Genomic DNA, 18,303 nt, shown 5'->3' with positions numbered 1-18,303 from the left:
TTCCAGTCCTCTTGTACCATATTCCCTCTCCACATTCCCTGTGATCCAGTGATGCTGGCCCCCTGGCTGGTCTTCCCATATAACACTCCATCTCTGAACTCTGGACATGGTCAGGAGTGGTTTATCAGGCCTGGGACGTCCTCCTTCCTCATCTCCTGCCAGTCTAAAAACAAATTTCATCAGGTGGCACCCGCTAACTTCCCACTAAATAGCTTTACAGAATGAGACTCAACTTTATAATTAGGAAATCAATGGGTTTTGTATTTTTCAAAAGACGTGTATATTGGTTATGGGATTTTTACGCTTAGAATTGATAGTGATATAAAAACAAAAGTCCACAATATTAAGGTAATACTCCCAAAGATCTTGAATGCCCAACCCCTGTTAATCAAATATCTACTGATTTCCCCACTGGTTACCATATTTTGCAGCTTCCATCTCCACCAATCTAGACCCCTTCAATCTAGACCTCTTTTCACACAGCAGCTACACCTTAGGTCAGGCACTCATCTCTCACCTGAATTACTGCAGGGGCCTACTAACTGTTCTCCTGCCTCAAGCTTCTCCCCACTCCGCTCCACTCCACTCCACCCTACATATTCCTGCCAAAGTGATTTTTCTTAAGTGGACACCAGATCATGTCATTCCCCACCCAACAGACCCCATTGGTTCCTTATTCCTTCCTGGAAAACAGAGCAACTCTTCTGTTGAGTTTTTAACGCCCTTTACAAGAGGCCACCACCTATCTTCCCAGCCTCATCGGACATAATTTCTCCTCCTGCACTCTGCAATGAGGTCCAATGACTTCTCTTTAGTCCATCTCCAGTGTCTGTACTGGCTACCCCCTATGCCTGGGTAACGAAGTTGTTGCATTCTGCCGGCTGCCTTGGAAAGCACCTCTGCACAATGAGGAGACTGGGGAGAAATATAATCACATGGTATAAATATGCCTTAAACAGTCATTGGAGCATTCAGGGATTTTCTGTAACTTGTTCTGGTCGGCTAACTATATGGCAAAGAGTAGGTTCTTTGACTAATCACGGAAGCATTCTAAAAGAACTTTCTACATCAGACATTTCCTCTTTGTCTCAGAAAAAAGAGCCTGGTGACTACTTTGCTTGTGGTGGCCAGTGAATCGAGTGAAGCCTGAGTCTGAAAGGCCCAGAGGTAGTCTCAGACTCTTGGCACTCCAGAGCCTGATTCACAGCCAGGATAGCACCAATGCCCCATGGAACACGGGGTGACCTTCAGGACTTTAACCCAGGGGCAGGTGAGACAAAGACTCAGTGCTGCTTTTGGATACGAACATGGTGGGTGCAATGTTACATAGGAACTAAGTTAGGTTCTGAGTCTACACCCTCCAGACACCAAGGTGGTATGGGGAGAATATGTCTATAAGCTATCAAGGGACATTTTGTAGGCTGTTCTTGCTATGACTTTGAAGCAAACATCCCTCTGTAAAAGCTAACTGATGGTAAACAGAACTGAGGTGCTCTCCATTAACAGTGGGAATCACAGACCGCAGAGGCTAGCGGCAATGGCAGGAGAGAAGAAACCCTCCCGTTCTCAGCACTGAGCCCTGGAAGCCTGATAGGGACAGATGTGGCAGCCTGGGCCTGGGAGAGAGAGCAAGGCAGAAGAAACTTAGAGGACTCAGGAGGCACACCCTCCTCCCCTTTACATCAAAGGAGCCTTCCTGCTATTCTACATGAAACTCAAGCATCACATGTGGCCCTGCCCAATCTCCTGGGCTGGCAGCACTCTCCAATCTGCCTTGTATATCACTGCTTCATATTTTTCAGTATTTATTCTCTTCACACTTATTCTGCACACTTTTATGTGTATCTGTTGTCTCTCTCTTTAAAATGGAAGTTAATTGTAATGCTTCACTCATTGTATTTGTATATCCAACAGCCAACACAATGCCAGGCACACAATTGCTTGCTTGATTTCTTTGATAACATGATTCTATTTGTCTACAATAACTGAAGGCCTAGGGCAGAAATCAGCAACCCAAAATAAGCTTTCCATGGAAGTATTCTCAAAGGCACCGGTTCCCTGCAAAACTCACATCAGATCTTTCTGGAGCTACACAAGAGGTGTTGGGTGTACTGTGGATATCTGAGAGGGAGGGATGAGGAAAAAGTGGTAGAGAGGGTGGAAAGGGAGAGGAGAGAGTGGTACAGAGGGTAGAAAGGGAGAGGGATGGAGGGAGGGAGGGGGGAGAGAGGGGGAAGGGGAGAGAGAGAGAGAAGAAAAGAGAAACATGAGGAGAAAGAGATAGAGAAGACCAAGAAGAAAAAACAAAATTAGAATAAGATAGAGTAAAATATGATAGGCAGAAAGAGAAGGAGAGGGGAGACAGACAGACAGAAACAGAAAAAGAGAGAAATTGAAAGAGGAGGAAGGGAGAAAAAAAGGGAGAGAGAGAGAGAGAGAGAGAGAGAGAGAGAGAGAGAGAGAGAGAATATCTGAACGTGAACATGTTCTGGATTGCCTTGTTAAAGTGAGGCCCCTATAAGCTAGGCTAAATGCCAAATGCCTATTACCCATTCCTCAGTCATGGCTGAAACATTTTAACATTCATGTTTGCTAGGAAGAATTAGATGTGCCTGAAATAAAAATTCCTCTTTTTTGTGAAGGGGCTTCTATGCTGACACATGAATGAATGAATGAGTAAATGAATAAGTGAATGAATGAATTTATTAAGCATTTACTATGTACCGAGTACTGTGCTAAGTGCTGAGAAGCTTTGTTTCCGTCCTTTTGTCTTTTGGCACACACAGCAAGGATCTATAAACAGCCCAGACAAATACCTACCCCTGCCAGCCTCCTGCTAAAGCAGAGATGCTGGGCCAAGGCTCCCGTCACATCCTTTACTCTTCCCTTCCTCTCTTTACTCTAAACCCGAATGCCAAATATAGCAGGAAATAGAAGAGGGTAAATTTGGCAAAGAGTAATTCAGCTGGTCTGCCCTGATGTGTTAACTTCTCAGTGCCCAGCAACGTTGGCACTGTCATATCCAGACTCAGTTATCCTCACAACCAGGTGCTTCCTGTGGGTGCTGTTTATTTTTTAAATTTTTAATAGCCTCCCTGCAGCCATTTTATGGTATGGAACCATCTTGAAAGACAGGAAGAAAGATAAAATACTAGGAGAAAGAGAGTGATGGAGATTATCCACTTTGCTGGAGGCGACCCGTCACTAACACAAGGAGTACAAGACCCAAGGACAGCTACACTGCACTAGCCTTTCTCCTCCAAGCCACGGCTGATAACACCAATCAATCAAAAATTGATTACTAAATGTCTACTATGTGCTTAGCATTATATTTTGATACTAAATGCTCTGGGGAATCCAGAAGAACTCTAAGGGACCATTTCAGTTCTTACTGAGATTATGATCTAGTTGGACAGAAAAGACTAAGCCTTAAATGATCAAAACACATTTCAAAAATATAGTATCAAATGTCAAATTATGTTATGTACTTAATACTACAGAAGGTCGGAGGGGGGCGGGGGGCGCAAAATCATTTAATCAATTAGCATTTACTATGTTCCAGGCACTGTGTCAGAGCTAGGAATAACAGAACAAAGAAGGAAATAATTCCTACTCATAAAGAACTTATATTCAAAAGGCAGAGACAACAAATGCATATAAATATACATGTGGGATAAGATAAAGTTAATAAACACGCACATATGACATATACAAAGTAGTTAAATACACAGCAGAAGGCTAGTTGAGGAAGGTTTCATGGAAGAAGGGAGACTTGAGCTGAACCGTGAAGGACAGATGGGCAGAAGGGAAAGGGAGGGTATTTCAAATAAGGGGAATAAGATAAGGGAAGGCATAGAATGATCTCTTTAGGAGACTGTGAGAAAACTAGACTATGAAAATCCCGACTGAAGAAAATGCATCCTAGGCTTCCTAACATTTCCAAATGTGGCCTTGTAGGGCAGGATCAGCCTCAGACTAAACTACATTTCAATGCAGCACCCCATCAAGACTTCCCTCTGCTAGACATAGCTCTCCAGAGTCAATGACTTCGTTTCCTCAGATAGCTGGGCTTTTCCAATCAACCATTCGTTCCAGGGAATAGGCAACTCTAGGATTTCCTTTGCTAAAAGCATAGTCTCTAAATCCCAATGACATCAGTAGGACCCTGTTGGATACTGTGTATGCTTCCAGACAGTAATCTTTTACTTCTGAGTGTTAGCACCAGGTTGGTCAAAAAAGTCATAATTCTAAACCCTCCCCCGCCATCATAAAATCTGACCCACTTAAAAGGATTTTGAATAAGTTGTGAATAATAAAATGAACTTTATTTAGTACATTTACCTCATTATGGAGATTTAAAAAATGTGAGTTTACTTGGCATTTATTTTAAATCAGAGATTTAGTGGTACAGATACAAAGTATAAAACAACTTTTCTATCTCCCTCGTGTCAGCTAAGGGCGCCCAGTAAGAAAGGTATTTTTTTTAAGATATGCATCCATTGGACTTAAACTTTTATCAATCTATCACAGTCAATTAACGTTTGCTAAACATCTACTATGTACCAGTCACTGTGCTAAGCTCTGGGCATACAATAAAAGGTATAAAAGAATCCTTGCTCTCAATGAGCTCACATTCTAATGAGGGAGATATTACTCAAACAGCTACGTATGAACAAGACAGACAAAATAAAAACGTCTCAGAAGGAAGATGTTAATATTAAGGCCTGGGAAAGGCAAACTGCAGTGGGTGAGATTTTAGCCGGGATTTGAAGGAAGTTGGGGAAGCCGGGAGGTGAAGATTAAGGTGGGGAAGATGGGGAACAGTCGGTGAAATCGCCCAAAGTCAGGAGATGGGACATCCGGTGCGGGCACAGCAAGCAGGCCAGAATCACTGGGTCACAAAGTATGTGGGAGGGAAAGAAAGGTGTAAGAAGATGAGAAAGGGAGGAAAGGGCCAGATTATGAAACCAAACAGAGGTGATAGGGAGCCACTGGTCTTTACTGAATAGAAGGAAGGGGAGTGATATGGTCAGATCTGTGTTCTAGGAACATCATTTTGGCAGCTGAATGGAGGATGGACTGGAATGGGGAAAGAGTTGAGGCAAGAAGACCAACCAGAAGGTTATTAAAATACTTCTGGCATGAGGCAGCTGAGTGACACAGCCCTGGAGTCAGGAGGACCTGAGTTAAAATCTGGCCTCAGATACTTACTCACTGTATGACCTTGGGCAAGTCACTTACCTCTTTAGAAGGGAAAAAACTACTCCAGGCATGAGGTGATAAGGGCCTGCACCAGGGAGGTGGCAGGGAGAAGAGGACACATACAAGAGATATCAGGAAGGTCAAACTGACAAGCCTTCAGATCAGATGAGAAAGATGAAGGATTCAAGGATACCACCTAGCTTATGAGCCTGTGCGGCTGGGAAGATGACGGTGTAAAACTTTATTACGGACCTACTATGCACCAAGCATCACACTGCAGGCAAACAATGAAACACTCCCTATTCCCAAATTCTGACTGTCGAAATCAAGGTTTCCTAACCGTTTTTGTTTCATGGACACCCCCTGTGAAATCTGGGGTCACCCTTCCCAAAATGTTTGTAAATGAATAAGACAAAATACACAGGGCTGCAGAGCAAACCACCGAAATACGGTTAGCAAAATATTATTTTTTAATTCACAGAGCTCAGGCTGAAGAACCAGCCCCAAATCTTTTCATGATCCAAAATCTGAGAGCCTGTAGCATGCGTGACCTAGAAACATTCCTTGGACTGTTATATTTTTATAAAAGGAGGTGAAAGCCCTATGTAATGTCACAGAATCCAGGGTTCTTGGCCCAGCTTCACTGCTAAATAAGCCAGGAACTCTGCACACAGCTCCCCCTCTCTCACTACAAAGTCCACTATCTAGAGCAGGGGTGGGGAACCTTTGGCCCTGAGGCCTTCTAGATCCTTAAGTGCAGCTTTCTGATGGAATCCAAAGCATTTGTTTTGTAAAATTTAGATTCGGTCAAAAGGCCACACTTAAGGATCTGGAAGGCTCCATGTGTCCTCAAGGTTCCCCACACCTGGTCTAGAGGATGGGGGAGGAGAGGAACACAGATTCCTGGATGGAAGAAACCTTAAAAAGAATGACTTGGCAAGCAGCCCCCTTTCCCTTCCCTCCTGATGAACATAAATATATAAAGACAGGTTCACTTCCCCATCAATTCAATGGGTCCCTCCCACCAAAGAGCTACCTATTCTGAGCCCATCACAATTCAGTTAAATCCCACAAATAGGTATTAAAGACTTACTCTACACCAGTCCTATGCCTTGAATTGCTTTCATTTCTCCTCATGGGCTGTAGAATGTGGTACAATCTCACATCCTTTAATTTTACCAAGGTCAGTAATATTAAAAAACATGCTAATTAAACTAAATGCAAAAAGACTTAACTAAAGCCAGCAGCCATAGACCCTTTGCCCCACGGTACATGTTTACTCACACCTTCTCTCTTAGAAGGAACACTGTATGCCATACAGTGCTGTCTTCTACTCTACAATTTATTCTCTGTATAACTCGGTGCCCATGAACAATAATTATGCAAATGCTAGGAATCAGTCTCCTTGGCATTGTGTTCATTTGTGTTTTGTTCTGATGAATCAATAATGTGTCAAATTATACTAAGCACACACAACTCAGCCAAGGGATTTTTTGGAGGACAGAGGTGTCTTTGGTTTCATCAATATGAGTACCTCCTGATGTGAAATTCACTCCATTGATGCAAATAGCAACTCATCTACACCTTTTAGTCTCAGAGAGTTTCCTGGGGGGGAGGTGGGGGGGGGGGTGGCAAGTCGAGTGACTCAGTCACACAATATGTGGGAAAAGGCAAGACATTGTATGATCTCAGATCCGGAGTTGGATGGCACCTCAGAGGCCTCTAGTCCACTGCCATCATTTCACAGATGAGGAAACAAGGAGATAAAGAAGCGTGCTCAAGGTCAGACTGGTAGTAAGCATCAGAGGGGAGATTTGAACCCACAACCCGCAGAGTCAGTGAACTCTCCACTGTGCCATATTCCTAGGACTTCCCAATGCCAAGGCTAGCCCTCTCTACACCATACTATGCTGAGTCTCCACTAAAAGAAATCCATCCAAGAACACTGTAACTTATCTTAATAAGATAGACTTTTTTTTTAAGTTGAAAATACACTGAGAGACTTCCAATGTCTCATTATGAAAAATCACAAGGAATTTCAGGGCCTCAAACACTTTTTGGTTAAGCGTTTTCTAGCTAAGAGGGGCAGTCAGAACTGCTAGGTTTTAAAAAGGGGATAATCTATGAAAAATGATTACGGCTTGACTCTGAGTTTTTGAAGTTCTCTTTCTCTCCTCTCCTGGTCTTATTTTATACAGAAAAAAAATGCAGCCAAGCTGAACTAAAGCAAATTGGTTTAATTCCCTTGAGGAGCAAGAACAAATTTTCCCAGCAACTTTCTACTTCAGGCACGCACACGTGAGCTCTTGGATGGAATGTACAAGCAATTAACTACCTTCGTTTTGAGCCGAACAAAACACTAGCCTTCTGAGAGTAGAACACCACTGGGCAGAAATCTGGGCATAAGTGAAAGAACATAGCAAAGCAAAAGGAACAAGAGAGGGGAGCAAAGTCTGGAAAAATTAATGTCCCTTAGAAGGCAAAATGGCTCCTGGGGTGCTCGAAGGGTATCTATGTGAAGGGAACGGAAGGGGTAGCAAGGGGCAGTTTAAGTAACTTTATCAAAGTGGAATTTAAGCAGTTTACCAGAATTACCCAAACCTTAGACATTATCAAGAAAAATATGTGTGTACACTTAACAGAAACAGGTATATGACTCATTTTGCTGAGAATGTCTACAGCAATATCATTCCAACAAAGGTTCCAAAACTAAATATCCAAGACAAAGCTATATACTTCACATATAATCGTGGACAAGTATTTAACACAATTCGGGATCCTCACATCTCACTAACATAAACACCACCATAACTGTCACTTGTTAACATCATTCCCAGAAAGCTATTACACATAACAGAAATATCTGTGGTCTCTGAAATTGAAAATATCTGCTAAATGAACTCAAACGAACTAGTAGGTCATCCTTTAACATAAGCATTTCATATAATCAAAATGTTATTCGGTAAAGTACTTTTAAATAGGGGGGGAAAGTATTGTTAAAAAAAATTATGGGACAGTTAGGTGGAACACTGAATAGAGCACCACCCTGGAGTCAGGAGAACCTGAGTTCAAATCCGACCTCAGACACCTGACACACTTACTAGCTGTGTGACCTTGGGCAAGTCACTTAACCCCAATTGCCTTGCCTTCCCCCTTCCAAAAAAAATTACTTAAGGAATTGAAAAATAATTGGCATAGAAGAGTAAATACAATTCTCTCTTTGGTGATTGTTACAATCCTATGAAAAGACTACTGTATATAAGTGGTAACTGGATTTCTTCCAATGCATGTTTTGATTTTTCTTCATACTTAAAAAAATTAAAAATTATGAAAGAAAAAGGTCATTAGGCCTATAACATTCACTAATGCCACTCTCTTCCCCCAAGCCACCCACAATATTCTCCCACTGTTCCCCCATGTTATTAGATTAAGAGAAGAATGGCAAATATATTCAGTGTCCCATTCAACTACATAACTCTCTCCCACCAAAAAAAAAGTCTGTAGAAATCTCATAAAAAGGGGGATATGGAGAAGAAAAAGTATCAGTTTGTAAAAAAATCAACAAGAAAAAAATATAACCTGAATTTGAGTCAAATTAGAGGCAAATTATTGGTTGTTGGTAGGAAGTGACCACTCCATTCAGGAATTTGTAACAGAGATAGAGGGCAAAGCCAGGCAGAGTCTCACATGCACGCTCTCTAGATTTGAGAAAAACAAATTTCAAAGGGTTTAGAGCAAAGATAGTTTCAGTGAATACACTAAATACTTTGGACAAAGCCCAGGAAGGATGAGAGATATTCAAGGATAAAATTCTGAAGACACAAAGATAAAAAACTTCAATATGGAAGAAAACAATGGATCTGTCTGAAGAGCCCTAGGTGGATACGCAGGGAACTTACCCGTGCAGAAGATTCAAGCAAGGTCAGACAACAGAAGACAAATATAATAAAGATAGGATGAAGAATGTAAAACAAAAGCTCACAATGCCAGCTAAGGCTGGCAAGGGAAGGGGGGGGGGGGGAGGCGTGTCCTGTTCTAGTTTTAGTTAGAGAGACAGGACCTTTGCTTGGAGTGGATGGGATTAGGAGAATTTGGAGAAGCAAATGCACGTGACTTTATGTGGCAAGTTTTCTCTGCCAGAGAAAGCCCTTTACGCTGGAAAGGACCGAATCAAAATTATAACAGTGAGTTGAAAACAAAGGATGAATAACATCTGTAACTTGTTAATACAGTTGTCTACATGTTGTCTCCCTCAGACTATAAGCTTTGTAAGAATAGGGCCTGTTTATTCTTATGGAGAAAATGTAGCTCTATAGAGTGGACAATAAAACATTCAGATGGGCCTGGACAGACAGGCTCAAAAAGTAGCTGCTAATGACTCAACGTCAGCTGGGCAGAAAGTCTCCTCTGGAGTACCCCCAGGGATCTAGTCTAGGCTCCAGGTTGGTTAATATGTTTCTAAGTGACTTAGAGAAAGGCACAGACATACAGGTGACACACAGCTGAGAGGGAAAGCTAACACACAGGTCAATACCGTCAAGATTCCAAAGGATCTTAGCAGGCTTAGAGAAGAGGTTGGCCAACTATGGCCCATGGGACATGTCCAGCCCACCACCCATTTATGTGCAGCCTGCAAGCTAAGAATGAGGTTTACATTTTATAAATGGAGTTTTCAACCCCTGGGCTAGAGTATTGGGCTAAATCTGATAAACAGAAATCATTAGAGATGAATGCAAAGTCTTGTACCTTGGCACAAAGTATCAACTTCACAGGAATAAATGGGAAAGTCATGGATAGATAAATAGAAGTTACTCTGGAAAAGATCTGGGCTTTTTAGCAGACTACGAGATCAATATAAGTCATCAGTACGGCAGCCAAAAAAAGCTAATATAATCTTGGATTGCATCAAGAAGGGCAGAGTTACAGAAAGTGGGAGGTAACTGTTACCCTGGGCTCTATTGTCAGACCTCCTAAAGTACTGGATTCAGCATCAGTGTTTAAGGGTTTTAAAAAGCTGGAGAATTGTCCAGAGGAGGGCAACCAGCATGGTGAAGGGCCTCGAGTCTATGTCAGAAGAAGAACAATGGAAGGCCCTGGACATGACTGGTGTGGAAAAGAGGAGATTCAAAAGGGTTGACATTGTTGTTCAGTCATTTCAGTCTTGTCTGACCCTTCATGACCCCATTTGGGGATACTGGAATGGTTTTGTGATCTCCTTCTCTAGCTCATTTTACAGATGAGGAAATTGAGGCAAACAGGATTAAGTGACTTACCCAGGGTCACACAGGTAATAAGACTCTGAGGCCAGACTTGAACTCATGAAGATGAGTCTTCCAGACCCCAGTCCCTCACTCTAGCCACACCTAGCTGCCTAGGGTCAGGCTACCTGTCTTCAAATATGTGAAGAGGTATCACATGGAAGAGGGAGAACATGTGTTTGGTCTGGCTACAGAGGGCAGGGCCAGGACCAAAGAATCAAGGGGGATCAGCCAGTGAAAAGGCCTTCACGACAGCTTAAGTCACACCTTCTGCTAGAAATCTTTCCCAATCCTCCATAATCATAGTGCCTTCTCTCTGAGACTACCCCCAATTTATCCTGTCTACATCTCACTTGTACATAAGGATTCCCATGTTGTCTGCCTCATTAGACTCTGAGTTGAAGAGAAGGGACTGTTTATTTTTATCTTTTGCCTTTTTTTCTATCTCTAGCACTTAGCAAGTGACCAGCACATAGTAGGTGTTTTTAAATGATAGCTGACTGGCCCTTCCCAAGAGCTCCCTGGCCTGATTCTCATTTAGTGGGTCAAGGTCACTGGAGCTGGTGCTAATGATTAAGGCTGGTTGATATCTGAAAGGCAATGAAGTGAACTAGGAGGGAAGAACCCTGCAGGCAGAAAACCTGGGTTCAGAAGATCTGATTCTGCGCCCCCACTTCAGCACACACTATTGCTATAACCTTGGGCAAGTCGCTTGATGGCTGAGACTTCAATATCCTCATCTGTAGGATGGAGATAATGCTCCTAGGATTTGAAGAAACTTTAGAGATTAGCTACTCAAAATCACTCATTTGACAGAGAAAGCAAGGCCTAGGAAATGTCAGCGACTTGACAAACATGAACTGAGGCTCCAATCCAAGGAAGAGGATCCAGTGTCAGGGCATGCACAGAGAGGGCTTTCCTCCCAGCTCAGCGGGACCTGTCAGAGCTCGCTCAGCTGGCACAGCTTGTCAGGAACCCAGCTTCCTGTCACAGCAAATACGGCACGAGGGACAGGGGCAGGGGAAAACAATTCCCATGTGGACAACCGTCTCAGAATCCAGAGCCCCTCCCTCACACACCGAGCCAAGGAAGAGCCGTGCCATTGTGTGGGGGGCAATGGCTAGTTCTACTCTCTTAGTCCGTCTTCCTGGACTCTCCTCTTTGACTCCATATTTCTTGCGCTGCCATATGTATTTTGGTAAAAAAATGAATTTTGCTCTCAATATCCTTTTGTTATTCACACACAACGTACTTACATTGCTCAGGAATGTAACTAAGAACCAAATGACAAGCTTGGACCAAAAGTATGCTTAATTAAATAGTGTTCAAATGCCCTGAGGCATGTACAGCATGGCTTACACAGATATTACAGGCACATTTCATTGCATTGATATTCTTTAATCTATAAAACAATTAAAAAGGCCTACAGTGAGCACACCTCTCCCCAATACTTGTGCTCAGCCTCCTCTTGGAATTGTATTTGCATCTTTTCTCACTAATCCCAAAAGAAACTAAAAGAAGGAGCTGGCCCAGGCCACACGAACAGGGCTGGTGTTTGCTATGGCATACAAACCTCCTTCCCTGACGGTTCTTACCTAAACAGTTGTGATGATCCTGGTAGAACCCTTTCCCGCAGGCAGCCACACACTGCCTTTCTTTCATCAGCAGGGAGCGCTGGCAAGAGGCACATTCAAACCCATTGGTACACGTGGCACACTCCTGCTGGCACGCTGCTCAGCCCACATCCAGGAAAAAAAAAACAACACCAATTAGCTCAAAGACTTCACCTCAATGACTAGCCATGCTTCCCATCCCATCCTGACGTCCACCAGGCCCTGCCCAACACAGGGGCCATCTGCTCAGCCCTCATCTACATCCACCCCCACACCTTCTGTTCCATATTTGGTTCTTGCTCAGGAAACAATAATAAATCAATAATATTATTGCAACAGAAAAGCAAATGACAATTTACCACTTTATGGATTCACCCACCGTCTCTGTCCCTACCTAGACCTGCTGGTCACCATTCCCCTAGATGCATTTCATTCTCCTATTAGAATGCAAGTATCTTGAAAGCAGGAACTTCTTATTCAAATCCGGGCCCAACTCACTGACTGCTGAGCTTGTCCCAAATATAGATAGATAGATAGATAGATAGATAGATAGATAGATAGATAGATAGATAGATAGATAGATAGATAGATAGATAGATAGATAGATAGATAGAGAGATAGAGAGATAGACAGACAGACAGACAGATATGATAGATAAACAGAGAGATAGACAGATAGATAGATGACAGAAAGAGAGATAAATAGGTTAATTTAGTGGATTGGCCATCTACTGGCATATCATAGTCTGGACAATGGGCAATATTTACCCTTTTCTTTCTTCCTGTATGGGTCAGTAGGTCTTGGTCTTTGTAATCATAGATCCCACTGAGGAAATCACATAATGCTCTGAGGCACAATACCGATCACAAAATGCCATCCACAAACATTTGGAAGACCTCACTATCTATAAGGAATCTCTGTTCTATCTGAGCTCTGTGGGGTTACTCTGTAAGCACCTTCCACATCCATCCATCTCCCTGTTTTATGCCTCATTTGATGTTAATAGTCAGAGGGCCATTGAACAAAGTTATTTCGGTGATTGTATCTACAAAGGAATCTTGCCAGATCTTAACATACTCAAGAAAGACTCTTCATTAGAGAAGTTAAGTCTCCATTCGGCTACATCAAAATTAAGGGGAGAAGGGGCTGGAGATAATAAACAGATGATAAGCCCAGTGAGATTCTGTCTTCTGTAAACCCTCTCTCCAGCTCTGTGACTGAAAAGATATGATCTGCTGTAGAGAATTGTTTGTGAAAGCCTGTCCATTCCCTTCATATAGATTCATCAAGGATACATTAGAAGACTAATGATTCTTATAAAGATTTTTATAAGAAAATGGATGTATGATCTGGTCATTATTGAAGGTTTTTCAAATACCTTTTTTTAAACAGGTGTTAACATTGCTTATGATTCTTTTTCTGGTTTTTTTTTCCTCTTTCTAAGACATCCTATGAAATGATCTCTCTTGGTGGGAGTTCCTTACAGTTCACTGGCTCTTGCCCACTTTGTTGACTTGCCCAAGGATGCTTGACCAGGTTTATACATGTCATAACCAGCAGGCCTAGCATTTAATTCCAGATCTTTTTACTCCAAATTCAGCAATCTTGCTACTTCATGATGCTGTCGATCACCTCCTGTTTGCTAAGATATAGCCAGGTTCATTTGAAGGGATCATGTAGAATGTTCTCCATTGCTGATGTCTTTGTACTCTCTCCTTGAAGAAAACATTTCTCATATACAGACATGAAGGTTCTGAGCAGTAGTCAAACCTTGAGCCTATCTTACTTCTTAACCTTGAACTAGATTTTCCAAATGACTTTTTGCCATCCTTCAGTGCTCTCACATTTGCAATGAATTTTCTCACTGAGTAGCACAGTATTTGTTGACTTAGAGAATCTTGTAGAGTTTTTCAGAGATCCTCCACTGGTGCACAAGCTGCAATGATCTTTCCGGGGATCTTCATGCTTTTGCTTCATTAACAATGCCTTATTGTGCTATTAGCACTTCAGGATGAGATGACCCTGTATGTCTTATGAATACTGCCTTTGGCATATGATGAAACCACTATTTTTGTTGTTGTGAAAACCTGTGAGCCGTCATTCTACTTTGCTACAAATTCTTTTGGCGTTTTGTGTTTTTTCTTCTGGAGAGGATTTCAATAATAAATGTGGTCAACTTCTTCCAGTAATCCATTTCATTACATGACTACATCATACAGCTAGTAATTGTCTAAGGCCAGATTTGAATTCAGGAAGCTGAGTCCTGACTTCTAGCTGCCAATACACAGTTGCAATCTTCTTCTTGTGGTCAGATAGAGGTAGGGACAGAAACCTATGGTTTTATTGGTGCAGGGAAGTCCTAGATGAGGAAACTCATTTCTCTGCAGACAGCCTTAGAGAGTGGCCTAGAGTACTGAGAGATTAAGTGATTTGCCCATGGTCACAAAACTAGAATGTCATACACACGGTGCTGGCACCTTGGCCTTCCTAGCTCTTGCGCTGACTTATCCACTAGGCTGTGCTGCCCCTCACCATCAAAAGTAATAATCACTTGGATGGTCCAGGAGGTCCCTTCTGACTCTAATAGTCTTGGTCTTTGCCTAACTGTTAGAAGAAACGGGATGGTTAGGGGCAGAAGTGGTCTGTTTACTACTTTCTTATATCCACCAGGAGTAGTGGCTGCCAGAGGAAGTCAAGCTATCATCTTCACCAGTCCCAATGGGTGAACATGTCTCATGGCCCACGGCATCAAGGCAAGCTCCAGCCAGGCTTCACTCTGTCCCCTGGTCAGCTTACCATCTGCCCCTCACACTGGCCAGATCCTTCCCTTCCTACCTGCCTCTAAACCATAGAAACACAATCAAATCAATGTGACCACTGCTTACTGGAAAGGGTACATCAATCTATTCATCATACCTGTGGTTGTCTGAAACAAAACACCTCTCCTCACGTACCATTTGAGAAAAATATTATACTATTACATTAATAACTAATTATTAATTGTGATCCACCCTTTCTTCCTTCTATTTTCTAAAAAGGCCCAACTCCGGTTAAGGGCAAGGCTGACTGGTGAGATTATTCCTAGCCCTCAAGACACACGCTCATCAATTCTGGGCAAGACACCACCCAACTAGGAGACCTAATTTCTGTTTAGAGTATAAATAGAATCCTGTCTGGGTGAGCTTTTACCCTGAAGGAAGAAATTCCTGTCCCTGATCTCCTCCATTAGAGGTTAGGACAACCCAGCTAGTGAAGGAAAAAACCAGCCAGAGATTCAGATGGAATGGCTTCCCCTGCCCAGACTGCTAGAGGCTGCTAGTCTCATGATCAAGCTATGTTTTCAGCAGAAGGAATTAAAAGATTTTTAACCCCATCTCCTCATTAAATGTCTGTCTGTCAAGGTTGACTTTCACTTATAGAGGAGCCCCCTTTCAGAAGGAATTAAAAGTGTTTCAGGGTCTCCCTTAGTCTTTTTTTTTTTCTTTTTGGAGGGGGGAAGGTAGGGCAATTGGGGTTAAGTGACTTGCCCAAAGTCACACAGCTAGTTTTTGTGTTAAGTGTCTGAAGCTGGATTTGAACTCAGGTCCTCCTGACTACAGAGCCAGTGCTCTATTCACTGAACCACCCAGCCACGCCCTCCCTTACAGTCTTTGTTTACCAAAACCACTGACCATCAATTTTTTTTTTTTAAGCAATGGGGTTAAGTAACTTGCTCAAGGTTACATGGCCAGTTATTTCTGGGTGTGGTGCTAAGTATCTGAGCCCTGGATTCAATCCAGGTCATCCCTGGAGCCGGTACTCTTACTCGCTGAGCCACCTGGCCGCCCCTGACCATCAATTTATTGATTGCAATTAGCCTAATTAATAAATTGAATATTAATTACCCAGAAACTCTGTCTCAGAGCTTTCATTCCTCTCACATGCCCCATTATGTGCCTTATTTCCCTTATGTATTTAAGGCAGGAACTTTCTTGCTTTTGTTTTATACTCATTCATTCATTTATCCATCCATTCATCCCTAATACCCTCCCAGGTGAGCTAATCCCCAGATGAGAAGTACTAGCCATAGTGCCAGCAATCCAATCATACCTAAACAAAGGCTACCACTCTGGTAGAATCCTGGGTCACAGCTATGCACACAGCGTCCACTCTGCAGATGCTTCCTGGGATCTCTGCAGAGGTCACAGTGGTCTGGAGACTGAGAACAAGCCAGGCACTCTGGGTGACAAGGGACTGGAATCAAGGACAAAGAAAAGGAAGCAGTAAGTAGAGTCATTCAGCCTAGCTCTCCAGGCAGAAGGAGCCCATCAGGAACCTAGAATGCATGCATGAAGAGCAAAAGCAGCAAAAATTCATTGCTACGGAAAAAATTCCAAAGTGTTTTTTCTTATCCTCTAAAAGCCTCTAAGAGAATTATTATCAGAGACAAAAGATAACACTAAACACATATTGCTTTTTCTGACTGATAGGATAGAGAACTAGGAATGACCAGCCTCCAAACAGATAGAATCCTAAAGTCATTTAGAAAAGAATTTTTTTGTTGTTTAAATGTTCTTAAGCTTTGAGCTTAAAGAATGTGTGTTTAATATCTAAACCCATTTTACACATTTTACAGCTCACTGATTTTATATCACTGTCTACACAGGGGTCTCTTTGGATTTGGAAATTAGCAAGTGCTTGGTTGTCAATGTCGAGTGATGAAGATGACGATGATGGTGGTGGGGATGAGCAGAATAAAGAAGGAGGGATTGAGAAAGAGGTTAACAGCTGGGAGTGTACAGCAGTTTGGGGTTGACAAAGCATTTTTAACATCTTATACCTCATCTGAGCCTTACAAGCCGGTAAGGCGAATGCTACAGGTATCAACATACCCATTTTGAAAAGGAAGAAATTAAGTCTGAGAGATGTTAAGTGACTTCCCCACAGGCACACAGATAGTAAGTATCTCGGGCAGAATTGGAACCCAGCCCTTCCAGACTCCAAATCCTGTGCTTTGTGAAATACAGTAGACTCTCTAATATAATTGTATGCTAAACACACGTGTGTGTGTGTGTGTGTGTGTGTGTGTGTGTTTATTGGCAAGCCCACTTGAGGTATTTTTGTGAAGGCAGACTAAGTAAACCATAAAATTACTTTCCCTTTTCTATGCTATATTAAGTGATATGCTACAATTAGCCACAAGAAGTTAAACACAACAAAAACAGATGCCAATATAAAAAAAAATCGGTACCTACAGGTAAAAACTATTAGCTGTGAAAAGCAAATTGAAAATGTCACCTATCCACACATGAGCAAAATATTGTGTGGAAAAAGCTATTCTAAAGATTGCAAGCAATCATTTGCCCTATAATGACAAAGTATCTCAGCTACAACGTAAACAACCCTCCAAAAAATTTTGTTGGACTGTTTTTGGTTTAGCTTTCTTTGGTTGCATAGTGTGGTCTATACCTGTTATTTCATCAGCATCGGGAACCCTTAGTGTGTCAATTATCATTAAGTAATTAACTCATTGATCCCCTGGAGAACTGAAAGCAGAGGTGGAAAACAGATATATTTTGGGAGAAATAAGCCTTCATATTTTAAAAGACTAACTTATATGGGTCCCTCCCTAAAAATCACCTTTGTTTAATAGGTCACCTTAAAAGACCAACTTAAAGACTTTGAGCAATCATTTCTGCACCTTCAAAAGAAAGAAAAGCTCCTTGCACCAGTTTAATTTAATTAGACAAAGACTGTTCAGGACTCTAGAGAAATTGGTAGAACAAAGAAGCATTAAGGAAACAAGGACAGGGAAACAGCCCAGAGGCCACCCTTTGGAGTTTGTCAGCAAGAGTATCACTCTCTAGAAATGCAATCCAAATTGTACTCACCTGATTTACAAGCTGGGCAGCACTGGCCCGCGACTTCCACTGCCAATGTGCCCACCGGGCACGGGAGGCAAGAGGGCTGATAACAGGTTACTTGGGTATCTCGGCACTCACACACTTTGCACGGACCATCATTCCACTTTTCTCCCTCCTACATAAAAATAAAAGAATGAACAATGTTACCAAAAGACTTTCAGTGCCTGCTTCATTTGCCCAGGAATTCAGGTAGAGATTGAGAGGGCCTATGAGCATCTACAAATGAGTCATAATAGTATACCAAGCATCATTCCCTAGAGGTAGGGTTCTTAACCTCGGATGTGTAAACTTGTGAGACAGACAGAGGAAAGGAGGGAGGGAGGGAGG

General features: G+C 42.3%; 1 protein-coding gene across 2 annotated transcripts in view; it reads right to left on the bottom strand.

Moving 5' to 3' along the window:
• Positions 1 to 18,303, bottom strand: part of FRAS1 (Fraser extracellular matrix complex subunit 1) — a 485,111-nt gene that overhangs the window by 286,035 nt on the left and 180,773 nt on the right. For both annotated transcript variants that reach the window (XM_069092754.1, XM_069092760.1), the window contains 3 exons: positions 17,944 to 18,091; positions 16,163 to 16,306; positions 12,056 to 12,190 (listed from right to left, as the gene is read on the bottom strand). In XM_069092754.1, coding sequence (XP_068948855.1) covers positions 12,056 to 12,190; positions 16,163 to 16,306; positions 17,944 to 18,091 — 427 coding nt within the window. The remainder of the gene's footprint in view (positions 1 to 12,055; positions 12,191 to 16,162; positions 16,307 to 17,943; positions 18,092 to 18,303) is intronic.

The sequence above is a fragment of the Petaurus breviceps genome, unplaced genomic scaffold, assembly GCF_028583685.1.
Source record: "Petaurus breviceps papuanus isolate PSGF00001 unplaced genomic scaffold, PetGlider_PUasm1.0 126, whole genome shotgun sequence".
Classification (NCBI taxonomy): domain Eukaryota; kingdom Metazoa; phylum Chordata; class Mammalia; order Diprotodontia; family Petauridae; genus Petaurus; species Petaurus breviceps.
Note: the sequence above shows the minus strand (reverse complement) of the source record. Positions and strands in the feature narration are given on the sequence as shown.